Source organism: Triticum aestivum, chromosome 5B (assembly GCF_018294505.1).
Source record: "Triticum aestivum cultivar Chinese Spring chromosome 5B, IWGSC CS RefSeq v2.1, whole genome shotgun sequence".
NCBI classification, from domain to species: Eukaryota; Viridiplantae; Streptophyta; class Magnoliopsida; order Poales; family Poaceae; genus Triticum; species Triticum aestivum.
Window position 1 is genome coordinate 623,961,724 of NC_057807.1, and position 21,599 is coordinate 623,983,322.

Below are 21,599 nucleotides of genomic sequence, written 5' to 3' on the forward strand. Positions count from 1 at the left end.
TCTTCGCAGCACCAATACCTGGTCCGCATATCATACGTTTCTTGCCATCTTTGCCAGTGTGCAATATATTTGGACAATTCATAATTTTACCAGCATCCTTGATTAGACTCTCCTCGCTCGACTCAGTTGGTTCGAGTTTAGTAGCATCCGCACTGGATAATATTCTAGACGTTGTAGTGTTCATATCAATTTTTTGTTGAAAAGCTAGAAAATACCGTGAAAACCGAAAAGTCAAAATAACGGGAAAAAATCATCTAAAAAGCCGAAAACGTGTACGGGGAAATAAAATAATTCGGAGAGAGCACCTAGAAAGCGACATGTGGCGGCGGCTAAGAGCGCGCCAAGTGAAACGCTCTCAGCTCACCCCAAGTGATCGTTGGGAGGCTCCCGAAGAAGCACTAGCCAACTTGTTGCTCTCGACGAATAGGATTTTCCATAAATCTCGCCATTCCCTGCAGTAGATGATAACCAAATGAACCAGCCAAATATGGGTTCCCTTTGTGAGCGGTTTTAGGAGGCTTCTATGACTGGTTCGCATATAAGCTTCTGTGTGGGTTTATTTGATTTTGTTTTTGTCGGTTTATCTTTTGGTTTTTGGTTTTCTGGGTCCCCTTATTGGTTGTATTCACGTGTTTATTATTATTTGCGATTTTCCTTTTTATTTTTCTTTCTTTTTTGCAGTATATGTCTACATTTTTCAAGACACACTCTACATTTTTGTATACATTTGGAACAGTTGTTTGATACATGTTGAAACATTCTTTTAAATACATGATGAATTTTTTTCTAAAATAATATTTTGAATATTTTTTAATGCGTGCTATTTTTTTCCGATACATGTTTTTTAATGATATGAAACATTTAGTTCAAACTACATGAACATATTTTACACTGTATAATATATTTTAATCCCACTTACATATTTTTGAAAACATAAATTTTAATAAAATGTCACATACATTTTTTAATGGTACTAAAAGATTTACTTGAATTACGAGGCCATTTTTTGGCATTGTACAAAGATTATAAAAAAATCACAAACATATTTTTGAAATGTGTGAAAAAATTAAATGCGATGAACATTTTCTAAAGTTTGCGTTAACCTTTTAAAAATGCTCAAAGAGTGATTTTTTAATTTAAATATAATAATTTTGTTTTTCAATAAACAAAAATAAAAAGGAACCAACACTCATCCCATGCTGGGCCGACCCATTGAGGTAGAAGTAGAGGCGAGTGTGTTCGTTGTTCTTGCACGAAGCTCAAGAAAATCAAGAAGAAATCGTGTGACGCCAAACTAGATCGGCGGCCCTTGACTACGCCCAGCGCGTCACAACAAACTATACGAGGCTAATCATCATAGGAGGCCTCAATATTTAGGCCCAACATGCTATGAATTAACCGTTCTAATAATATACTTAGAACAAATAAAATAAAAGGGACGACGCTACACGTCGGTCAACCGAAAACTGGAAAAAATATGTCTGTATTAATGTGGAATATCTTGCCTAATACAGTATTAACTTAAATTGCACATACACAATTATGAGTTATTTCAAGTGTACCAGAGCATTTTACTCATTCTAAAGAACACTGTTGAGTCATTCACATATCCCATGGAAATTTGCTGTGTGTTTTGAGTTGTCTCGTTATGAACCAATTTATGGCTTCCCCACCACAAGTACCAGGCTGATATGGCAGTTATTTCACGCACATTTTGATTGCCCATAATACATAACTCATGATTTGGCATTGCAAGTAAATATTTCAAAAGTGCCTCACCCACATAATCTACTTCAATAATATCATCCATCCCTAGCCTTCTCCACACTTATTTTGCCTTGTTGCATAGAAACAACAAATGCTTTGTGCCTTCTGGTCCAGAGGAGCAGACAAGGCAATTGGGTGGAACTTTCACATGTCCATTGGCTAGTTTAACACGACACAGAAGAGTGTCATGAAGCGTAGGCCAAATAAATATTTTAACCTTTAACGGGCAAGAGGGTTTCCAAATCCTACACTATGTAGGATTAACCGTGGTACGTCTCATCCCATTGGTATGCCGCAACTTGTTTCCGTATTGGTGATCCCATTCCACAAAATAAGCAGACCAAACCGAAAACGTACCATTTTTTGTGAAATTCCTAGCCACGAAATCTGGCATATCATGTTGCGAGATAGGGATCGCGAGTACTCATTGAACATCAATAGGTCATAGGGTCTATGTGAGAAGATCTTCGTCCCAAATATTAAGAACAGGATCAATCAAATCTACTACCTTACATAGCAATTGACATCCCTTACGAGCCAAATCTCTATCAAAACTTAGAGCTAAAGACCCCTGCACAAATGCTATATGTAACAAATTAATTTTTTTATTCCTCAAACGTATGAGAAGCGCTTCTAGATTGGATACGACGCCGAGGGGAGTACAATCACTTCCCCACCTTGTTTGTTCTAGGGTTCCCAACCTTCTTTATTTGTATGTAGTGCTATTTCCCTTGGATTATTTTGTGTGTATTTAGTTGCGCTATCGTTACATAATCGCACACGTGTGTTAACGGAGTCTGACCTTAATAAAGATTTTGGAGAAAGTCCTTTCTAATTGTCTATGTGTATAATACTCTTTTCATATGGTTCGTTTATGATCATCTTTTGCTCAAAACGAAACTGTGGTACATTTTTTTCTTCGTGATAACCTGGTGTGCATCATAACCTGTTGCAGTTTTTTTAAGTGTGCAAGTTGCACCTTAAACTTTACCAACAAAAGACGGTGCAGCTTGAAATGATCCGCCCAGGAAATGGCGGAAAATTTTCAATTTCATTACAAACTGCCCACAAACGCGCTCTCAATGCCTCTTTGTTTCGAAAAATAAACTTGAATCTAGAGGGTGTATCCTTCATATGTTATTTTCATTTATTTTTCTGGCCAGCCGGGGGGTGGGGGTAATATATTCTGGGTTGTTTAATTTGTTAGTTGTTTTTAGAATTCATAAACGCATTTTGATCTTCACAGGGATTATTGTATTGTACTAACAACTTTGCACACCTAGCTTCTTTTTTCTTATATAGCATTGAATTATTGCGGTCTTGTATTGCCTAGTGTTGACTTAATCAAATGGCACTATGACAGTGACCCAACATGACAATCATTCACATATCGGTTAAAGAAGGTTGGCACAAGAATTTCCATGGGAATTGTTTGTGTGTCTTACTTGAGATGACGGCTGGAGTTTGATTGATTCAACTGAATAAAAACAGGGGGGGCTTTGAAATGTTGATCCATTCTGCCAGTGCGCTGGCAAAAGAAAAATACAACTGAAGAAAACTTATCCTGCTCACCAAGCTGCTCTTTAAAATGTGGTCTTTAGCAAAGTCTTCACTTCGTTTCTCTCTACATTTTCTTCTAAAAATCAATGCTCTTGCTACTATATAGTTTATTCTTGTAGGTTTATAGTTTATACTACTACAAATATATTATATTTGAAAGGAAAATGTTTATTTAGCACGGTTCCCAATGTTTCCGATGCTTAATTGACCAGCTTAAAAAACAGAAGAAAAAAAGTGTGACCTTGAGTGAAAAGGACAGGTGAATCAACATCCTGGCCGTCCATCAAATGGGTGGCTGTGATCGTCACCAGCCTAGTTGACTTTGCTAAATTTTATTCTGGTAGTGCTCCACCTCTCACTCTCGGCCTGAATACTATACTCGCGCCAATTACTTCCTGCACAAGTGAAGGTCCCAACGAGACTAACAGTGTCGCATATGCTCTGGTCCATCCCTGTATAAAGTCGCCGCGGGATCCAGCAGAAACCTTTTCCTGCTCCGGCCGCCATTGCCGCGACCTTGCTCACCTTGCGCAAGCTTCTGCATGTGCTTGCATGGTGAAACTCTTCCCCACCTTGTCCATCTCTTGATGTTCATCCCAATCTAGACTAGAGCTCCTTGATTCCATTGCACTACCAAGGTTCTTGGGTTCTTTGTTTGTCCATGGAGGGGGTGGAGGAGGCCAACCGGGCGGCGGTCGTGAGCTGCAAGAGGCTGGTCGCGCGCCTCTCGCTGTCTGCCGGCGACCCGTTCCGGCTCGCCGCCGTCGCGGCCGAGACCGAGGAGGCCGTGTCCCGGTTCAGCAAGGTGGTTAACATCCTCGGCAATAGGGTTGGCCATGCGAGGGCGAGGGTCGGCCGGAGGAGCTCGCCGGCGGGCGACCCGATTGCGAGGTGCCTCCTCGAGTACCACCCTCCCCCGCCGGTGCCGTACTGCCCACCTGCCAGTGCCCCCCAACTCCATGGGAGTAGCAGTAGCACTCCTGCGCCGCCGACGCCGCTGAAGCAGATGGCGGTGCCGGTGGCGGCAGCGGCGGCTCCTTGTGCCGCCGGCAACGGCAAGGTCGTTGCACCGGCGGCCAAGGGTGCTGCGGACAGGGACATGTTCTTCCAGACGCCGCTCCTGGATTTGAGTGCGTGCAGCAGCGTTACTCCCGCCTCCATTGCCACCGGGCAGATCAACGGCTCGAGAGTTTCCGCAGCTCCAGCGGCCAAGGCTACAGACAGGGACATGTTCTTCCAGACGCCGCTCCTAGATTTGAGTGGGTGCAGCGTTACTCCCGCCTCCATGCCGCCGTGCAGATCAACGGCTCGAGAGTTTCCGCAGGTCCGGCGGCCAATCCTCCTACTCCCCCTCCACCTCCTCCTCAAATCCATTTCCACCATCAGATTCCGCAGCAGCAGCAGCAGCAGCCGGCGCCGCCGCAGAAGAGGATGCTCGAGCAGCAGCAGAGGCCGGCCAGCAGCGACAACAAGAGGTTCCACTTCGAGCCGAAGCCGGCGAGCGAGAAGCCGTTCCACATCGAGATCCCGGCGGCAAGGAGCGGCAAGGAGCCGGAGGTGATCACCTTCAGCTTCGACAACTCGGTGTGCACCTCGTCGGCGGCCACCTCCTTCTTCACCAACATGAGCAGCCAGCTGATCAGCATGTCGGAGACCTCCGCCTGCGCGCCGGCGTCCAGGAAGGCGGCGCACAAAGCCGACGACGACGGCAAATGCCACTGCCCGAAGAAAAAGTCGGTGCCGGTCGCATACGCCATTGATTTATTGCACTCTGCCGATTGCGTGCGCCTTTACTTACTTACAGTCGTGTGATTGGTTTGGTTGCAGGAAGCCGAGGGAGAAGAGGGTGGTGAGGATGCCGGCGGTGAGCGACAAGGTGGCCGATATACCTTCGGACAGCTACTCGTGGAGGAAGTACGGGCAGAAACCCATCAAAGGCTCTCCACACCCAAGGTACTCCAATGGCCAATCTTGGTTAATTACTCTATCTCTGTCTCTCTCATGTTCATTATCAAGTATTATCCTTGAATCGAATGAAACAAACTTATTACTAGAAATGTCAGTAAGAATTTGTGGACATGCACCATAGCCGTGTCGCATTCATTGGGCGTGCAAGCATGCATTTGGTGCTGAGTGAGACATTACAATAGGATTCAGGCGGGTATGAAGTATGAACTTGTTGTTGATTAATTGCAGGGGATACTACCGGTGCAGCAGCATCAAGGACTGCCCGGCGAGGAAGCACGTGGAGCGGTGTCGCGGCGACGCCGGGATGCTCATCGTCACCTACGAGAACGACCACAACCACGCGCAGCCGCTCGACCTCGCCACGCTCACCGCCAACTCCGAAGTCTGACCGAGGCTGCCGGTGCCGGAAGAACTCTGAATTTTTATGCCATGGATGGAGCATGCCATTCAGCCTGACCAAATCTGAATGCAAGTGAAAATTGTATGAGGAAGGCGAAGATTTCGCCTACGTCTTTGGCAATGTATAGTGAGCACTTGATTGTCCTTTTGGATTGTATCCTGTCGAAAAATCGCTCCGCACAAATGCTTGTTAAATTTCCTTGTAGAATTAGTACTAGCTTTGCTTGTTTTCTTTTTAGTGTAACTTTGCTTGTTTAACCACGGTGCAGAAATCACAATTCATGGTATTGTCCAGCTTGTCACATACGTGTGACCTAATGTGCAGAAATCACATGTTGAAAGCTTTTTTGAGCTTGACACATGACATGCCATCTTTCCTAATGTCAGAAACTAAGAGCATCTCCAACAGCCGGCTAAGCGCCGCGCGCAAAAAAACAGTTTGCCGCGCGCGCTTCGGCCTGTTTAGCGCGGCCGTCAGTGCTGGCTCCAGCAGCCGCGCTATACTGCAGCGCGCGCGCCGCTCCAGCAGCGCGCAAAAATACAGCGTGTGCGACTCGCCGGCAGCGCGCGTGACTCGCCGGACATGTATGATATTTTGGACACAAAATGAGTTTGAAACATTCATCAAAATACAATGAACATAAGAAATTTGACACAAACAAGTTGATGAATAAAAGTTCATGCCCACAAGTTCAAAATCATGCCCACAAGTTTATCCAACCAAGTTCAAATGCAAACTAAAAATTCAAGACATAATAAATGAAAGACATATCAATCATCTTCCTCGTCTTCGTCCTCATCTTCCGAAGACGATTCTTCCGCCTCCGAAGATGAATCTTCCTCCCTACCCTCATCACGCATCGCATCACGTGAAGCTCCGACGGTGTTGGCAAGATCTTCAACGGCATCTTCATGGAAATGTGTGTGAGGAGGCACATCGAAAGACATTTCACCCATGGCCGGAGGTGCACCCATGCCTCCCATAAGAGAAGCAAAACTCATGCCTCCCATGGCGGTCATAGCGTCAGAGGGTGCTCCAAAGCCACCCATGCCTCCCATGGCGGCCGGAGGTGTACCCATGCCTCCCATGGCTCCCAAGCCATCCATGCCTCTCATGGCGCCAAGGCCACCGCCACCCATGCCGCCAAGGCCACCGCTACCCATGCCGCCAAGGCCACCGCCACCCATTGTGCGGATCATGGCTCTTTTTTGGATCAAGACTTCTTCACGGGCAAGGTTGACATATTCCTTTTGCGCACCATTGAACAAAGATGTGTCCAAGAAGAACAAGTGCTTCTCCCATTCCAACAACCTAGATCGCTCCTCCATGCCCACCTTCCTCTCTTCCAATGCCACTTTCCTCTCCTCGGCGGCCACCCTCCTCTCCTCGGCCGCGGCATCTTGGTTCCTTGCCATTTTCCTCATCTCCTTGGCTTCTTTTCTTGCCTTCACAATAGCTTCCATAGCATTTTTGAGCTCATCATCTCCTTTCCTCTTCTTTTTTTCGGTTTTGTCTTTCTTGCACACATCTGGTCGTTTTGGCTTCGAGTATGAAACCGAGTTGGGTGTGGGGCTTCTCTTGCCGTCATCACTTGATGCATCATCCTCCTCATCATCATCATCCAACTCAATTCTACGCTTGCGTTTGTTGCTCAAATGCAAATCATCCAAACCATCACGCTTCTTCCATTTCTCATCATCCTTTAACACTTCATAGCAATGAGGCAAGGTAAAGACCCTTCCTTTCTTGATCTTCCCCTTCTTGGTTGTCCTCGTCTCTTCTTTGAACAAGTTTTGTGCAATGTTGAACTACAAGAAAAACAGAACAAGTTAGCAGTTCGGACACCAAAAACAAGTATGAGATGAACATATATGAGATGTCACTTACTCTATCATCCTCATTTGTGCCACTTGGGTTAATCTTGTCAACTGCCTTTTGTGCGGCCGCCCACTTTTGACAATCCGAGTTGATTGTCGACCATCGGGACCGAAGTGATCTCTCGGAGCGGTCAATTCCACTCACTTGTGAGCATCAAAGTATTCTTTCATTCGCCCCCAATACGCATCTCTACTTTGATCACCTCCAATGGATGGATCCCTCGACACTTGCAAATAAGTATTGCATAGTAACTTGTCATCGTTGGTGCTGTAATTGCCCGCTCTTCCTTTCGGCGCGTCGACAATGCCCTCACCCTCCTCGTCCACCTCAAACTCATGGTCTTCCAAATGGATGTCATTGGTTTGAGACCAATGCGAATTGTTGGACCCAACACCCATAGTTGACATGTATGCATCATCGTTGAGACTACAAAGTTTTTTGAACAATGCAAATAAGCTATCTATATGTGATGATGCATTGAAAAAATAACAAGAAAATAAAAGTTGAAATTTTTTTCACCTTGGGGGCATTTCGTCGAACACGTGGTGCGCGTCGGCGGCCGGCTCAACGAGTGAGCTCGCCGGCGCTTCAGTAGCCGCCGCGGCCGTCGAACGCCCTGCAAGCTTCTTTTCCCTCGCCTTCGTGCTGCCGGAGCCGTCCGCCGCCTTGTTCTTCTTCGCTGAAGTTTTGCCCTTCTTCGGCCGCGCCGCATTGGGGAGCTTCGACGGTGCGGCGGCGGCATGGGACGGCGCCGGCGCGACACCACCCGTCGCCGTGGTCATCTGCGGCGGCAAGAAGAGGTTGCGTGCGAGGCCGACGCTCGGCGGAGCTCCGGCGGTGGCGACGCCAACGCTCCCCGTGCTAGGGTTTCCGGCGACGGCGGGGGGGAGGGGGGTCGCGGCTGTAAAGCGGTGTGAGTGGGGTGCCGGTGTGCGCGTCCATGGCTGGCAAGGCGCCAGCGCAGGCGCGCGCGGGGCGTAGGAGGAGGAGAGGAGAGAGTGCGGCACGAGCGCTCGAGTGTGCCGCGCGCGGAAGCCGGCGCCCGAAATACACCGCGCGGGATAGTGCTTCTGACCGCGCGCCCAACTCGTTATAGGGCGCGCGCCGTTTTTGCGCGCCCGCTGGAGCGACCCGCCGCGTTGCGCGCGCGCTAAAACGGCCTAATTTGCGGCACGGCGCTAGTTTAGCGCGGCTGTTGGAGATGCTCTAAAGATTGCACATATTATCATCACAGAAACTAAAAGCTCATCTGACAAGAGCTATTGAGAATTTCAGATGCAGTTATTCGACTAACTAACGTGATGTTAAGCGTATCTTACGGAGTTTAATTGTGCGCATCAACGACAACGCACGCACGCTCGAGAGATCAAGCCAATAAATGGGATGATTGCTTCAGATATATTCCAAAAACTGTCATGAACCAACCAGCTAGATAGATCATCATGATTTATATGTACGTACCGGCCTGCCGATCTTCCAAAATCCAGTCCAGTGGGATGGCGATCTACCTGTTAAGCCGCTGCTTAAGCTAAGCCTAAGCCAACTGTAAACCACCCCAACAAGTGGCTGCAAAACATTGACCAAAACCTAGTTTAATCCACGCCTGGTGTCTCTCGCCCTCTGCAGCTGAAGCATGCGGGGTGCTAATCTATTCTGGAACCACATGAGGCGGAATCAAGAGAATCATGGTGGCATTAATGCGAGCCACCCCCACGATTAGCGGCGCTAAGCATGTGCCGCAACTGTATGTCTGTCAGGGGGGAGGAGATGAGTGGGTGGAGCTGGCCAACGGTTATGTCCACCTGGCTTTGCCCTATTATTATCACAAGTTTTTACTAATTGAGACGCTCGATTATTTGGGGAGTGGCATGCGTGCGCATCAGATATCTCAAACTTATGATGATAATGAAAATGGATGTGGTTGTTATCTCTATATCCGGAATTGAGATCATGAAATCGGAGATAGGATCATGTGCCTACGGTATGTCTTCTCTGTAGACAGATGGCCCAACAAAAAGAGATGAGACGAATGATGTATTTCATTTTAGGATGATATATGCCGGATTTTAGATGGGCGGAGACCCCCCCTTCACCTTTCCTTTTTAACATAACTGCCAACTGCTTGCAGCAAATGATTCAGTTAGCCCGGCCATGTGGTCAGATTGTGGGCCTGATACCCCACCAACAAGGATTCCAGTTGTCATTTTGCAATATGTTGATGATATTATCCTGTTCATGTTCATACAGGATGATCTGGATAGTGCTAGGAACCTCAAATTGTTGTTGTACTTCTTTGACCAGATGTCAGGTTCGAAAATCAATTTTCAAGAACAATGGAGTCCTTGATGGTGTGATGATAAAAGGCATAGTTATGATGACCAATTTAAGTGCAAACTAGGGGCCTGGCCTATCAAAAATATCTAGGGGTGTTCCTGCTTGTGGGAGTAGACTACATGTATACCTGGCCATACCTCGGGCCGGGCCTAGCCAAGCCCGACGCAAAAAACCCAGGCCCGAGCCCGGCCTGGCACGGCCATCAAGCTTGTTTTCTGTTCCTGAGCCCGGCCCGAAGACGTAAAAGCCCGTCGGGCTTCGGGCCGGCCCGGCCCGACCTTTAGAAAAACGCAAAAAAGACGGGGCCAGGCCTGGCCTTCGGGCTCAAAATCTAGGCCCGAGCCCGGCCCGGGGACAACGCCGGACCGGGCCGGGCTTCCCATGGCCAGGTATAACTACATGTTGCTGAAGAGAACGGAGGGCTGGTAAGCTGGAAACATGTCCCTTGGTGCCAAGGTGATTCCCTAAGACAAATATAGGGAGGATGGAAAATTCTAGTGGATGCCACTGGGTATTTGTAGGCAAAAGAAGAAAGGAGGGCTGGGTATCTACGCCATGCTAGGTTGATTTGATGAAACTCAAACATATATCTATGGTACAACTGCTGGTGTGGAGAAACCTCTTTTGATCAATTCCCTGGGCTTTTTGAAATTATGAATAGAAAATTTTGGACTGATGACCCTAACTGCTGCTCTATGCTGAAAATGATAGTTTTGCCCGACTCATCCAAAGATCATGAAGCGGAGCTACTGTGTCTCTTGATCATGCCAGATTCACGGTTTGTCAAGAGAATTGTTTGGACTGCCTAGTCAGACGACGCGCCTGTGTAAACACATCCTACAGCTTAACCATTTTATCATCCAAAGGACAATTCACAACCTGATGACTAAAACAATACTCTACTTAGACGCAAAGCAATCTGATCAAAATTTATAAGAGCACACAATTCAGATCATATGATAACTGCCAAAGGATTAGAAGAGCACACAAATCAGATCATATGAGAACTGCGAAAGGGAGATAAACATGTTTGATCTTCCTTACGATAACTTCAAAATCTGGAACAGGATTAAGTTCAGGGTTCAAAGGGTGCTGCTCCACCACTAGACTGACAGTCGGTATATCAGGCACTACATTTGACTACGATAAGAACACTGGATTCCAGACACCACAGACAATTTCCCTGACCATATTCTCACTTGAGAGGAATGAACCTCGACGAGTGGGTAGCACCGATACCAGGCCTCCCGTGCTTCACCGGCTTGTACGACAGGGAGAACTCTGCCAGGTAGTGCCCGATCATCTCCGGCTTGATCTCCACCTGGTTGAAGCACTTGCCATTGTAGATGCCCACGACGCTTCCGATCATCTCAGGCATGATGATCATGTTGCGGAGGTGGGTCCTCACTTGCTCAGGCTTCTCACCAGCAGGAGCTTCGCTTTTCTGTTTACAGGACAGACAATGAGTGAGTTGCTGAGATAAAACATAGAACATGTATGTGCAAAGTAAATAGAAGTAGAAGCTGTAGCAAGAGACTTGGGTGCACAACAGAAAGTAACTAACAAAAAAATCTCAAGTGATTCCCCAGTAGTACATAATCACGCAAACAGATAGTCAGCAAGTAGAGAGATGATCAGATAGAGCTAAATACAGAATTTAGGCCATCATGCCAGCCAATCATCCCAATAGGGATATAATGTTTTATCTTCATTTCAAACTCTCACAAAGCAGGACAAAGCTGACTTCAATAAACACAAAAAAAATGAAAATTAGAGAAATAACGCTTGTAGAAAACAAACGTAGACTACTGTTCCAAAAGCTGGAGTGATGATCAGATAGAGCTAAATACAGGTTTTGCCATCATGCAGGCAATCATCCCAATAGGTATAATCTAATCTTCATCTCAATCTCTACATACATAATCAAATGGGAGATAACATGCATGGATAAAAGAAACTTTTAAGTCATCTATCATGCACAATAATGAGGAACTCCAAACAGAGAAACCAAAATACCATGAAATGGGCAAGTGAAAATAGACAACAGATGAAAATATATTATATTGTGTCCACACACAAGCTATCAACCAAAAATTCCATTGTTACCTAATGAATCATGTCAATGCTACATGCTTGACACTTGAATGAGCTAAAAACAGGCAATGAGCAAATTACAGACACAGGGAAACACACATCAGCGCGGCTAGTGGATTAAATAGTAGCAGCACAGCACGATGACTGAACTTTCTCCTTGAGCAATAAGAAATATTACTTCTAAATTAGGAAGAAAATGCATATATTGTACTGCAAAATAGCTGGTTTAAATGGATCATATCCTACAGAGCTGAGCTATATCATTGACAGACTCAGTTCTGTGACTCAGTCATAAAGAGTAGAAACAGACCATACCATGAAGTTGAAATAGAATATACAATATCTACATATTCCAGTGGAAAATCAAAGAAACAATTGGTAAAAAACAGCATCCAAAATGTCTACATAATACCTTCCACTCAAATACTTTTGACACTCAAATGAGCAAAAATAGGCAACGAGCAAATCAAAGACACAGGGAAACACATCAGAACGGCTACAGTGCATTAAAATAGTAGCAGCATAGCATGATGAGTGAACTTTCTCCTTGAGCATTAAGAAATAATACTTCTAAATTAGTAGGAAGAAATTGCATATCGTGTAGGGAAAAATTAACAGGTTAAAATGGATCATATCCTACAGAGCTGAGCTATATCATTGACAGACTCAGTTCTGTGACTCAATCATAAAGAGTAGAAACAGGCCATACCATGAATTAAAATAGAATATACAATATCTACATATTCCAGTGGAAAATCAAAGAAACAATTGGTAAAAAACAGCATCCAAAGTGCTAACAATGCCACACCTACAAAAACAAGACAGGAGTAATGCTGTAATTCTAATGCAGCAATAAAACAAGCTGAAACTCCGACATCCAGCAGCTGTGAATAACAAACAAATCTACCATTTATGATCAATCCAACAAACAAAACTAAATAGCATCGGCCAATTGATACAAATGATGGTTGCACAAAACCAAGGTACTAGTTCACAACGAGTATAAAACAACTATCATGTAAACTAGAGAACTAATTTCACAGCAGGACACTAAATCCTTAACTTACGGTGTCAGTCGCCATTCCGAAATTACAAGGTTGCCAGCAATTAATAGCAGAGCAGGAGCAAATCAGATCTATACAGAGCTAGGCAGATCACTATTTGGGCATTCAAATACAAACAAGTGCATTAAGCGAACCATCACTCACCGCCTTGCGCAGCTTCTTGACGAGCGCCATCGGCTTCCTCTTCAGACCCCTCGAGAACCTAACCAATCCCAACACAAATCGATTCAACAAGCCGGATCACACCAAAGACAACCACAGCCAGACACAGTTGCAGATCCGCAGCGCAAAGGAGAGTGCGCGTTACCTTCTGCGGGGGCGCGCGGGGAAGAGCTGGACGAGGTCCTCGGTGGACATGTCCAGGAGAGCGTCGAGGTCCACGCCACGGTAGCTGAACTTGCGGAACGTCCTCTTCTTGGGACCGGCGGCCGCCACCTCGGGATCGACATCGACGTCCGCCTGCGACAAGAAAACAGCGCGCGCGTCAGAGGGGAAGGGGCGGGCTTTGGGACCGAGGGGCTAGGGTTTCGGGGAGGGGCTCACCATGGTTGAAGGGAAGGCTGGAGCTCGAGCCGGTGGAAGGCGGCGGCGCTGCTTGCAGGACGAAGATGCGGAGGGGGCGGCGGCGGCGGGTAGGGTTTGGAGATGGGCGCTCCCGGGAGAGAATATATAGTGGTGGTCGTGTGTCACGCGGTGAGCCCATGAGTGCTGCTTTTTTATTGTTCTCGGCTGGAGGCCCGGCCTGTGTACACATTTGAGGCCGGCCTTCTGTGTGAACCGGCTCGCAGTGGGCTTAGAGACCACTTTTAGCCCGTTTTGTATTGCAAATGGGTTATTTCATCGACAGCTCCCCATCATATATTATGGTCATGGTTCATCCCATTAACTCGTTATATTTTATTTTATTTTAAATCGAGAAAAAATTGATTTTTAACAGGTTTCTAGAAATTATTGTAAACATTTAGATTTAAAATGGAAAATATTTAAAAACTAAGAGTGTTCCTTTACATCAATATAATCTTTTGTAAGCATGAAATAAAATGGTCATCTTGCATTCACAAATTATTCTTGTATAAAAATATTATATTCATGTACTTAATTTAAACATTTATTTTTAAAAACATATTAAAAATTGTCCATGGACATCTTGACATGTGTTCATATATGGGAGAAGAAGTAAAACATAAACATAGTTAAAAAATGTAACAAAGTAAAATGAACAAATAAGAACGTTATAAAAAATTAGAGAAGATATGGGAGAAAATGGAAGGAAATGGTAAAAAAATAAGAAAAAATAAATAAAAGAGGAAGAAAATAAAGAAGGGGGAAAAGGAAATAGGCCAAGCCCGTGATGGCGAGGGTGTTTTTGTTCCATGATTGATATTTAACTACTTACTAGCTTAATGCATGCTAGTGGGTTGCCACAATAGAAAGTAAATCATAGCGATTTAATCCTAGAACGAGAAATCATCTCATCTTTCTAACCACACATTCTCTATGTTGGAAACGAAATTATCTCAAGTTGTCTTGGAAGAAAACTCGTTGGCAAAGCAAAGCAAATTATTCTAGGTAGGATGCAAGATGAACTAGAAATAAAGCTCACCGCAGTTGGAAACGAATTATGTTCATACAAAAGCAAATTGCATGGCAATTAATGGAAGCAATTACCATGGCTTGTTTCTAGAAAAACATGCTTCCAACAAAAAAAATGCTTTTGTCCAAGGGGAGCATGAATATTTTTCTTTCCAATGGGGGCAATATCATGGTACTTTGAAACAACAGAGTATCATAAGACACAAAAATCCTATGCCATCAACACAAACATCAATAATCATGTAAGCTAATTGTCCAATAGATGGAAACTTACTTCATTACGTCACACAAAAGATATGTATTAAAGCAATTTTCGGTTTCATTGAACAAACTTGAATAACTTTGGAAGGATATTTTGCTTCTTAAGGCGACAAACTATATGTCGTGGAATGCCAATTTTCTAGAGTTAGTAGTTTCTTACCATCTGAAATTAGTGTGTGAAAGTGCAACTATCCCTAGGTGGTTTTGGTAATTCCTAACAACATATAGCTCATTGAGCTAATACTATCCCAAGACAAATATTTCAGGAAATCTCAATGAATGGCATGGCATGGATGAGAAAAGTAGATCCATCACAATGTTAAGGATAAAAGGATTGGCTCAAGCTTCAAGCTCAAGACTCTACATTTTATATTTTAGTGATCCAAGATCACATTGAGTCTATAGGAAAAGCCAATACTATCAAGGAGGGATGAGGTGTTGCTTAATGAGTTTCTTGCTTCATAGTGCTTAGTGATATGCTCCAAAACCCTCAACTACTTTCCCACATCCACATATGACCTAAACCTAAAGTCCAACTCGGCCCCACCGATTCTTTCTATCTGGCGCCACCGAGTTCAGATGTCATAGACACTGCCACAAACCCTAGGCAAATCGGTCTCACCGATAGGGATCTCGGTCTCACCGAGATGGGATTGTAATCTCTCTGTTTCCCTTCATAACGTTTCGGTCTCACCGAGATGAGCGAACCGGTCCCACCGAGTTTACCTGACCAACTCTCTGGTTAGCTTATTACCAAAATCGGTCTCACCGAGTTTGTGTAATCGGTCTCACCGAGATTATGTTATGCCCTAAACCTAACCATATCGGTCCTACCGAGTTGCATGTCGGTCCCACCGAAAACCCTAACGGTCACTAGGTTTACTAAATCAGTCTGACCGAGTTTTCTGATTTGGTCCCACCAAGATTGGTAAATTGTGTGTGACGGTTAGATTTTGTGTGGAGGCTATATATACCCCTCCACCTCCTCTTCATTCGTGGAGAGAGCCATCAGAACAAACCTACACTTACAACTTACCATTTCTGAGAGAGAACCACCTATACTTGCGTTGAGGCCAAGATACTCCATTCCTACCATATGAATCTTGATCTCTAGCCTTCCCAAGTTGCTTTCCACTCAAATCTTCTTTCCACCAAATCCAAATCCTGTGAGAGAGAGTTGAGTGTTGGGGAGACTATAATTTGAAGCACAAGAGCAAGGAGTTCATCATCAACACACCATTTGTTACTTCTTGGAGAGTGGTGTCTCCTAGATTGGCTAGGTGTCACTTGGGAGCCTCCGACAAGATTGTGGAGTTGAACCAAGGAGTTTGTAAGGGCAAGGAGATCGCCTACTTCGTGAAGATCTACCGCTAGTGAGGCAAGTCCTTCGTGGGCGACGGCCATGGTGGGATAGACAAGGTTGCTTCTTCGTGGACCCTTCTTGGGTGGAGCCCTCGTGGACTCGCGCATCCGTTACCCTTCGTGGGTTGAAGTCTCCATCAACGTGGATGTACGATAGCACCACCTATCGGAACCACGGCTCAAAAATCATCGTGTCTCCAAATTGCGTTTGAAATCTCCAAACCCTTCCCTTTACATTCTTGCAAGCTGCATGCTTTATTTTCCGCTGCTCATATACTCTTTGCATGCTTGCTTGAATTGTGTTAAGATTGCTTGACTTGTGCTAAGTTTGCTAAAATCTGCCAAAGACTAAAATTGGGAAAAGGTTAAGTTTTTATTTGGTCAAGTGTCTAATCACCCCCCCCTCTAGACATACTTCAAGATCCTACAAGTGGTATCAGAGCTTTGGTCTCCATTTGCTTTGATTTCCATAGCTTTTGGTGGGCATAGTCTTGGTTTCACAACCTAGGAGAGTATGGCGTCTAGCGAGGGAAACTACCATCGTAGAGGTCCTTACTTTGATGGTACTAATTTTGCTAGTTGGAAGCATAAGATGAAAATGCATATTCTTGGACATAACCCCGCCGTTTGGGCTATTGTGTGTATTGGCTTGCAAGGTGAATTCTTTGATGGGAGAGAACCAAACCGTGAAGCTAGCGCGAAAGAGTTGAAGATGCTGCAATACAATGCTCAAGCTTGTGATATCCTCTTCAACGGAATGTGCCCCAAAGAATTCAACAAAATCAGCCGTCTTGAGAATGCAAAGGAAATTTGGGACACTTTGATCGATATGCATGAAGGTACCGACTTCGTAAAGGAATCCAAATTGGATGTGCTTAAAAGTCAACTTGACAAGTTTAAGATGAAGGATGGTGAAGGTGTCGCTGAAATGTACTCTAGGCTTGCACTCATTACAAATGAGATTGCCGGCTTAGGAAGTGAAGAGATGACCGACAAATTCATCATCAAGAAGATCCTAAGAGCATTGGATGGAAAATATGATACTCTGTGCACATTGATCCAAATGATGCCCAATTACAAGAATCTCAAGCCAACGGAGGTCATTGGAAGAATTGTTGCTCATGAGATGTCCAACAAGTCAAGTGGTGCTTACAAAGCCTCATGTGAAGCCCCCACATCATCAAGTGAGAAACAAACCTTCAATGAAGAGTTGAGCCTAATGGTGAAGAACTTCAACAAATTCTACAAGAGTAGAAGCAAGGAAGGAAGTTCCAAGTCAAGGTCCTACAATGACAAAAGATCTTCTAGTCGAGAGCGTAATTGCTACAACTGTGGAAGACCCAGACACTATTCCAATGAGTGTACGGCTCCCTACAAAAGAAGAGAAGATTCACCTAGGAGGAGAAGTAGAAGACAAGAATCACCGCCAAGAGAGAGAAGGAGTAGAGATGATCGTTATGAACGAAGAACATCCGGGAGAAGCAAGGATTCGGCAAGGAAGGACAAGTCATCAAGGAGATACACTGTGACGCCCGGATAATTGAGCTACAGTAACCCCCCTCGTAATGATGCCACGTCACCCCAGTTACTGTTGACAAATCTCGCGTTAGTTCAAAACGATTCGAATTCAAATTTGAAATTGAGGCAAACAACAAAAGTTTTTAAAATATTAAACTAAAATGTTCGAAGTGTGCAAATAAATGCTTAGGTATTTATGGTGAGGGAACCATGCTTTTATAAAAAAACTAAATACATAAAATGAATTAAAATAGAAAAGAGAAATAAATAAAAGAAAAGGAAAATACAAAACAGAAAACAAAAAGATAAAAGAAGAGAACCCCCTGGCCAACTGGGCCAGACGACCCAGCCGACCAGCCCATCTGGCCCTAACCGGCCCAGCCCCACTCCCTTAACCACGCACTACGACCGAACCCTAACCCCTATCCACCCCACTCGCTGCCCACGCCCCCCTCTCTCTCGGTCGCTCCTCTCCCCCTCTCCCGATCCGATTTGGGGGGGGGGATCGAACCCCCCAGCGCCCGAGGCCGCTGCCCCTGACGCAGCCCCAACGGCCGTGCCCCGCCACCCGGTGCTGCCCGACGCCGCTTGCCGTTGCCAGCCGACGTCATTGCTCGTCGCCTCCCCGACCCCGTCGCTGGTGCCGTCCCGGACCGCCGCTCGCCGGAACCACGCCGCCACGACTCAATTGCCGCCCGTCGTCCCCGACTCCTCCTCAACCCCCACTGCCCCGGACCCTACTCCCCGCAGTGAGCACCGCACCTCCCTCCTCTCTGTCTCCCCAGCGCTACCCCGCGCGCGCCCCCGCGAGCATCTGGCCGGCGCCCTCCTCCGTCCCCGCCGGCGCCAGGGACCAGTCGGGTTGCGCGCGCCCCGTCGCCACGGTGGCCTCGCCCCACTGCACCGCTCGGAGACACCCGCGCCCTGCCTAGTTCGCCGTGGCCATCGGCCTCCCCCGCTGCTCCCCCTCCCCTGAACCCACGACTGCCACCCCGCGCCTTGTCCTCCTCGTTCCGTGCCACCCTGGCCCCCCTACGCCCTGCTGCCGCTTGTGCGGTCGCCGGTGGCGCCCCGCCAGCCTCGCCCCGCTCTGCGCCTTGCCGGCGCCCCCCTCGGGCGCCCTGTTGGGGGTCGGCCACCACGCCCGCGCCTGTTACCCGCAGCGCCCGTGCCCGCTAAGGGCTCCTCGGCAAATGACAGGAGGGCCCCGCCCCTAAACGTTTTATTAAAAAAAGAATAAAAATAATAATTAAGAAAACAATTAAGTAATTAATTAACTGAATTAATCCTGATTAGATTAACCTAATCACTTAGGTTAGTTAATTAATTTGTTGGTTTAATTAACACTCAACGACAGCTGGGACCCACATGCCAGATTGACTCAGTCAACACCTCTGTTGACTGCTGACGTCATGATGATGTCACCATGCACTATTCTGGATAATGTTGTATTAAATTAATTAAATAAATGCTAAAATTAATTTAAATCTTTTAAAATTCATATAAAATAAACCGTAGCTCGGATGAAAATACTTTGTACATGAAAGTTGCTCAGAACTACGAGACGAATCCGGATACGCAGTCCGTTCGCCCGCCACACATCCCTAGCATAGCAAACCTGCAACATTTCACCTCCGGTTCATCTGTCCGGAAACGCGAAACACCGGGAATACTTTCCCGGATGTTTTCCCCCTTCGCCGGTATCACCTACCACTACGTTAGGTCACCCCTAGCACCGCATATTGCCGCGTCTTGTTTTATGTTACATTTGATTGCTCTGTTATTTATTGTGTTCCCCCTCTGTTACTTCTTTCCGGTAGACTCTGAGACCGGTGTCGATGTCCGTGTGTTCGACTACACCGAAGATGACCCCTCCTTCTTGCCAGAGCAACCAGGCAAGCCCCCCCCCTTGATCACCAGATATCGCCTATTCTCCTCTATACTGCTTGCATTAGAGTAGTGTAGCATGTTACTGCTTTTTGTTAATCCTATTCTAATGCATAGCCTGACATTGTTGCTACATATGTTGATACCTTACCTGCAATCCTAAATACTTAGTATAGGATGCTAGTTTATCATCATTGGCCCTACATTCTTGTCAGCCTGCCTTGCTATACTATCGGGCCGTGATCACTTGGGAGGTGATCACGGATATATACTATACATATATACATACTATACAGATGGTGACTAAAGTCGGGTTGGCTCGTTGAGTACCCGCAAGTGATTCCGATGTGGGGGCTGAAAGGACAGGTGGCTCCATCCCGGTAGAGGTGGTCCTGGGTTCCTGACGGCCCCCGACTGTTCCTTTGTGGCGGAGCGACAGGGCAGGTTGAGACCACCTAGGCGAGAGGTGGGCCTGGCCCTGGTCGGCGTCCGCGGTTACTTCATAATAACATGCTTAATGAGTTCTTGGTATTTGATCTGAGTCTGGCCACTGGCCTATATGTACTAACCAACTACGCGGGAAAGATATGGGCACTCGACATCGTGGTATCAGCCGAAGCCTTTTTGACGTCAACGACGGAGCGGCGCGCGCCGGATTGGACTGGAACGCCTACTCTTGTATAAGGGAGGCTAGGTCTGCTTCCGGCCGCCCTCGCAACATGCAGGTGTGTAATGGGCGATGGGCCCAGACCCCTGTGCGCATAGGATTTAGACCGGCGTGCTGACCTCTCTGTTGTGCCTAGGTGGGGCTGCGACGTGTTGATCTTCCGAGGCCGGGCATGACCCAGGAAAGTGTGTCCGGCCAAATGGGATCAAGCGTGTTGGGTTATGTGGTGCACCCCTGCAGGGAAGTTTATCTATTCGAATAGCCGTGTCCCTCGGTAAAAGGACGACCCGGAGTTGTACCTTGACCTTGTGATAACTAGAACCGGATACTTAATAAAACACACCCAGACAAGTTCCAAAGACAACCCGGTGATTGCTTTTCCACAGGGTGACGAGGGGAGGATCGCCGGGTAGGATTATGCTATGCGATGCTACTTGGAGGACTTCAGTCTACTCTCTTATACATGTTGCAAGACGGAGGCTGCCAGAAGCGTAGTCTTCGACAGGATTAGCTATCCCCCTCTTATTCTGGCATTCTGCAGTTCAGTCCACCGATATGGCCCTTTACACATATACCCATGCATATGTAGTGTAGCTCCTTGCTTGCGAGTACTTTGGATGAGTACTCACGGTTGCTTTTCTCCCTCTTTTCCCCTTTCCCTTCTACCTGGTTGTCGCAACCAGATGCTGGAGCCCTGGAGCCAGACGCCACCTCGACGATGACTACTACACTAGAGTTGCCTACTACTACGTGCAGGCTGCTGACGACGACCATGAGTAGTTTAGGAGGATCCCAGGCAGGAGGCCTGCGCCTCTTTCGATCTGTATCCCAGTTTGTGCTAGCCTTCTTAAGGCAAACTTGTTTAACTTGTGTCTATACTCAGATATTGTTGCTTCCGCTGACTCGTCTATGATCGAGCACTTGTATTCGAGCCCTCGAGGCCCCTGGCTTGTAATATGTTGCTTGTATGACTTATTTATGTTTTTAGAGTTGTGTTGTGATATCTTCCCGTGAGTCCCTGATCTTGATTGTACACATTTGCGTGCATGATTAGTGTACGATTGAATTGGGGGCGTCACAAGTTGGTATTAGAGCCGACTACCTGTAGGAATCCCCCTTCCACACTCCTTGGCCGAAGTCGAGTCTAGTCACTACAAAACTTTTACTAACATGGTTGTGTGCCTTACAGGCCCACGTCGCCATTTGGGTGGTATTAGGATCTTTTATTCCCCGCCTTTACTCTGGG

The 21,599-nt window shown here is 46.3% G+C and overlaps 1 protein-coding gene, 2 non-coding genes and 1 pseudogene across 3 annotated transcripts; 1 reads left to right on the plus strand and 3 right to left on the minus strand.

Annotated features, from left to right (window-relative positions):
- The first annotated feature begins 3,835 nt into the window (after window positions 1-3,835).
- LOC123117229 (probable WRKY transcription factor 15) lies at window positions 3,836-5,966 on the plus strand (annotated as a pseudogene).
- A 4,940-nt stretch (window positions 5,967-10,906) lies between these two features.
- On the minus strand, window positions 10,907-13,745 carry LOC123113717 (40S ribosomal protein S15). Its single transcript, XM_044535021.1, has 4 exons — window positions 13,609-13,745; window positions 13,373-13,524; window positions 13,210-13,267; window positions 10,907-11,351 (listed from the first exon to the last, which is right to left on the minus strand). Exons 1-4 carry the CDS (start codon window positions 13,609-13,611, stop codon window positions 11,103-11,105), a joined length of 462 nt encoding a protein of 153 aa, XP_044390956.1. The 5' UTR covers window positions 13,612-13,745; the 3' UTR covers window positions 10,907-11,102.
- On the minus strand, window positions 11,536-11,626 carry LOC123118237 (small nucleolar RNA Z102/R77). Its single transcript, XR_006457791.1, has one exon. It is a non-coding gene; the product is annotated as a small nucleolar RNA Z102/R77 (small nucleolar RNA).
- LOC123118242 (small nucleolar RNA Z102/R77) lies at window positions 11,734-11,818 on the minus strand. The gene has a single exon (XR_006457796.1). It is a non-coding gene; the product is annotated as a small nucleolar RNA Z102/R77 (small nucleolar RNA).
- Window positions 13,746-21,599: the final 7,854 nt, after the last annotated feature.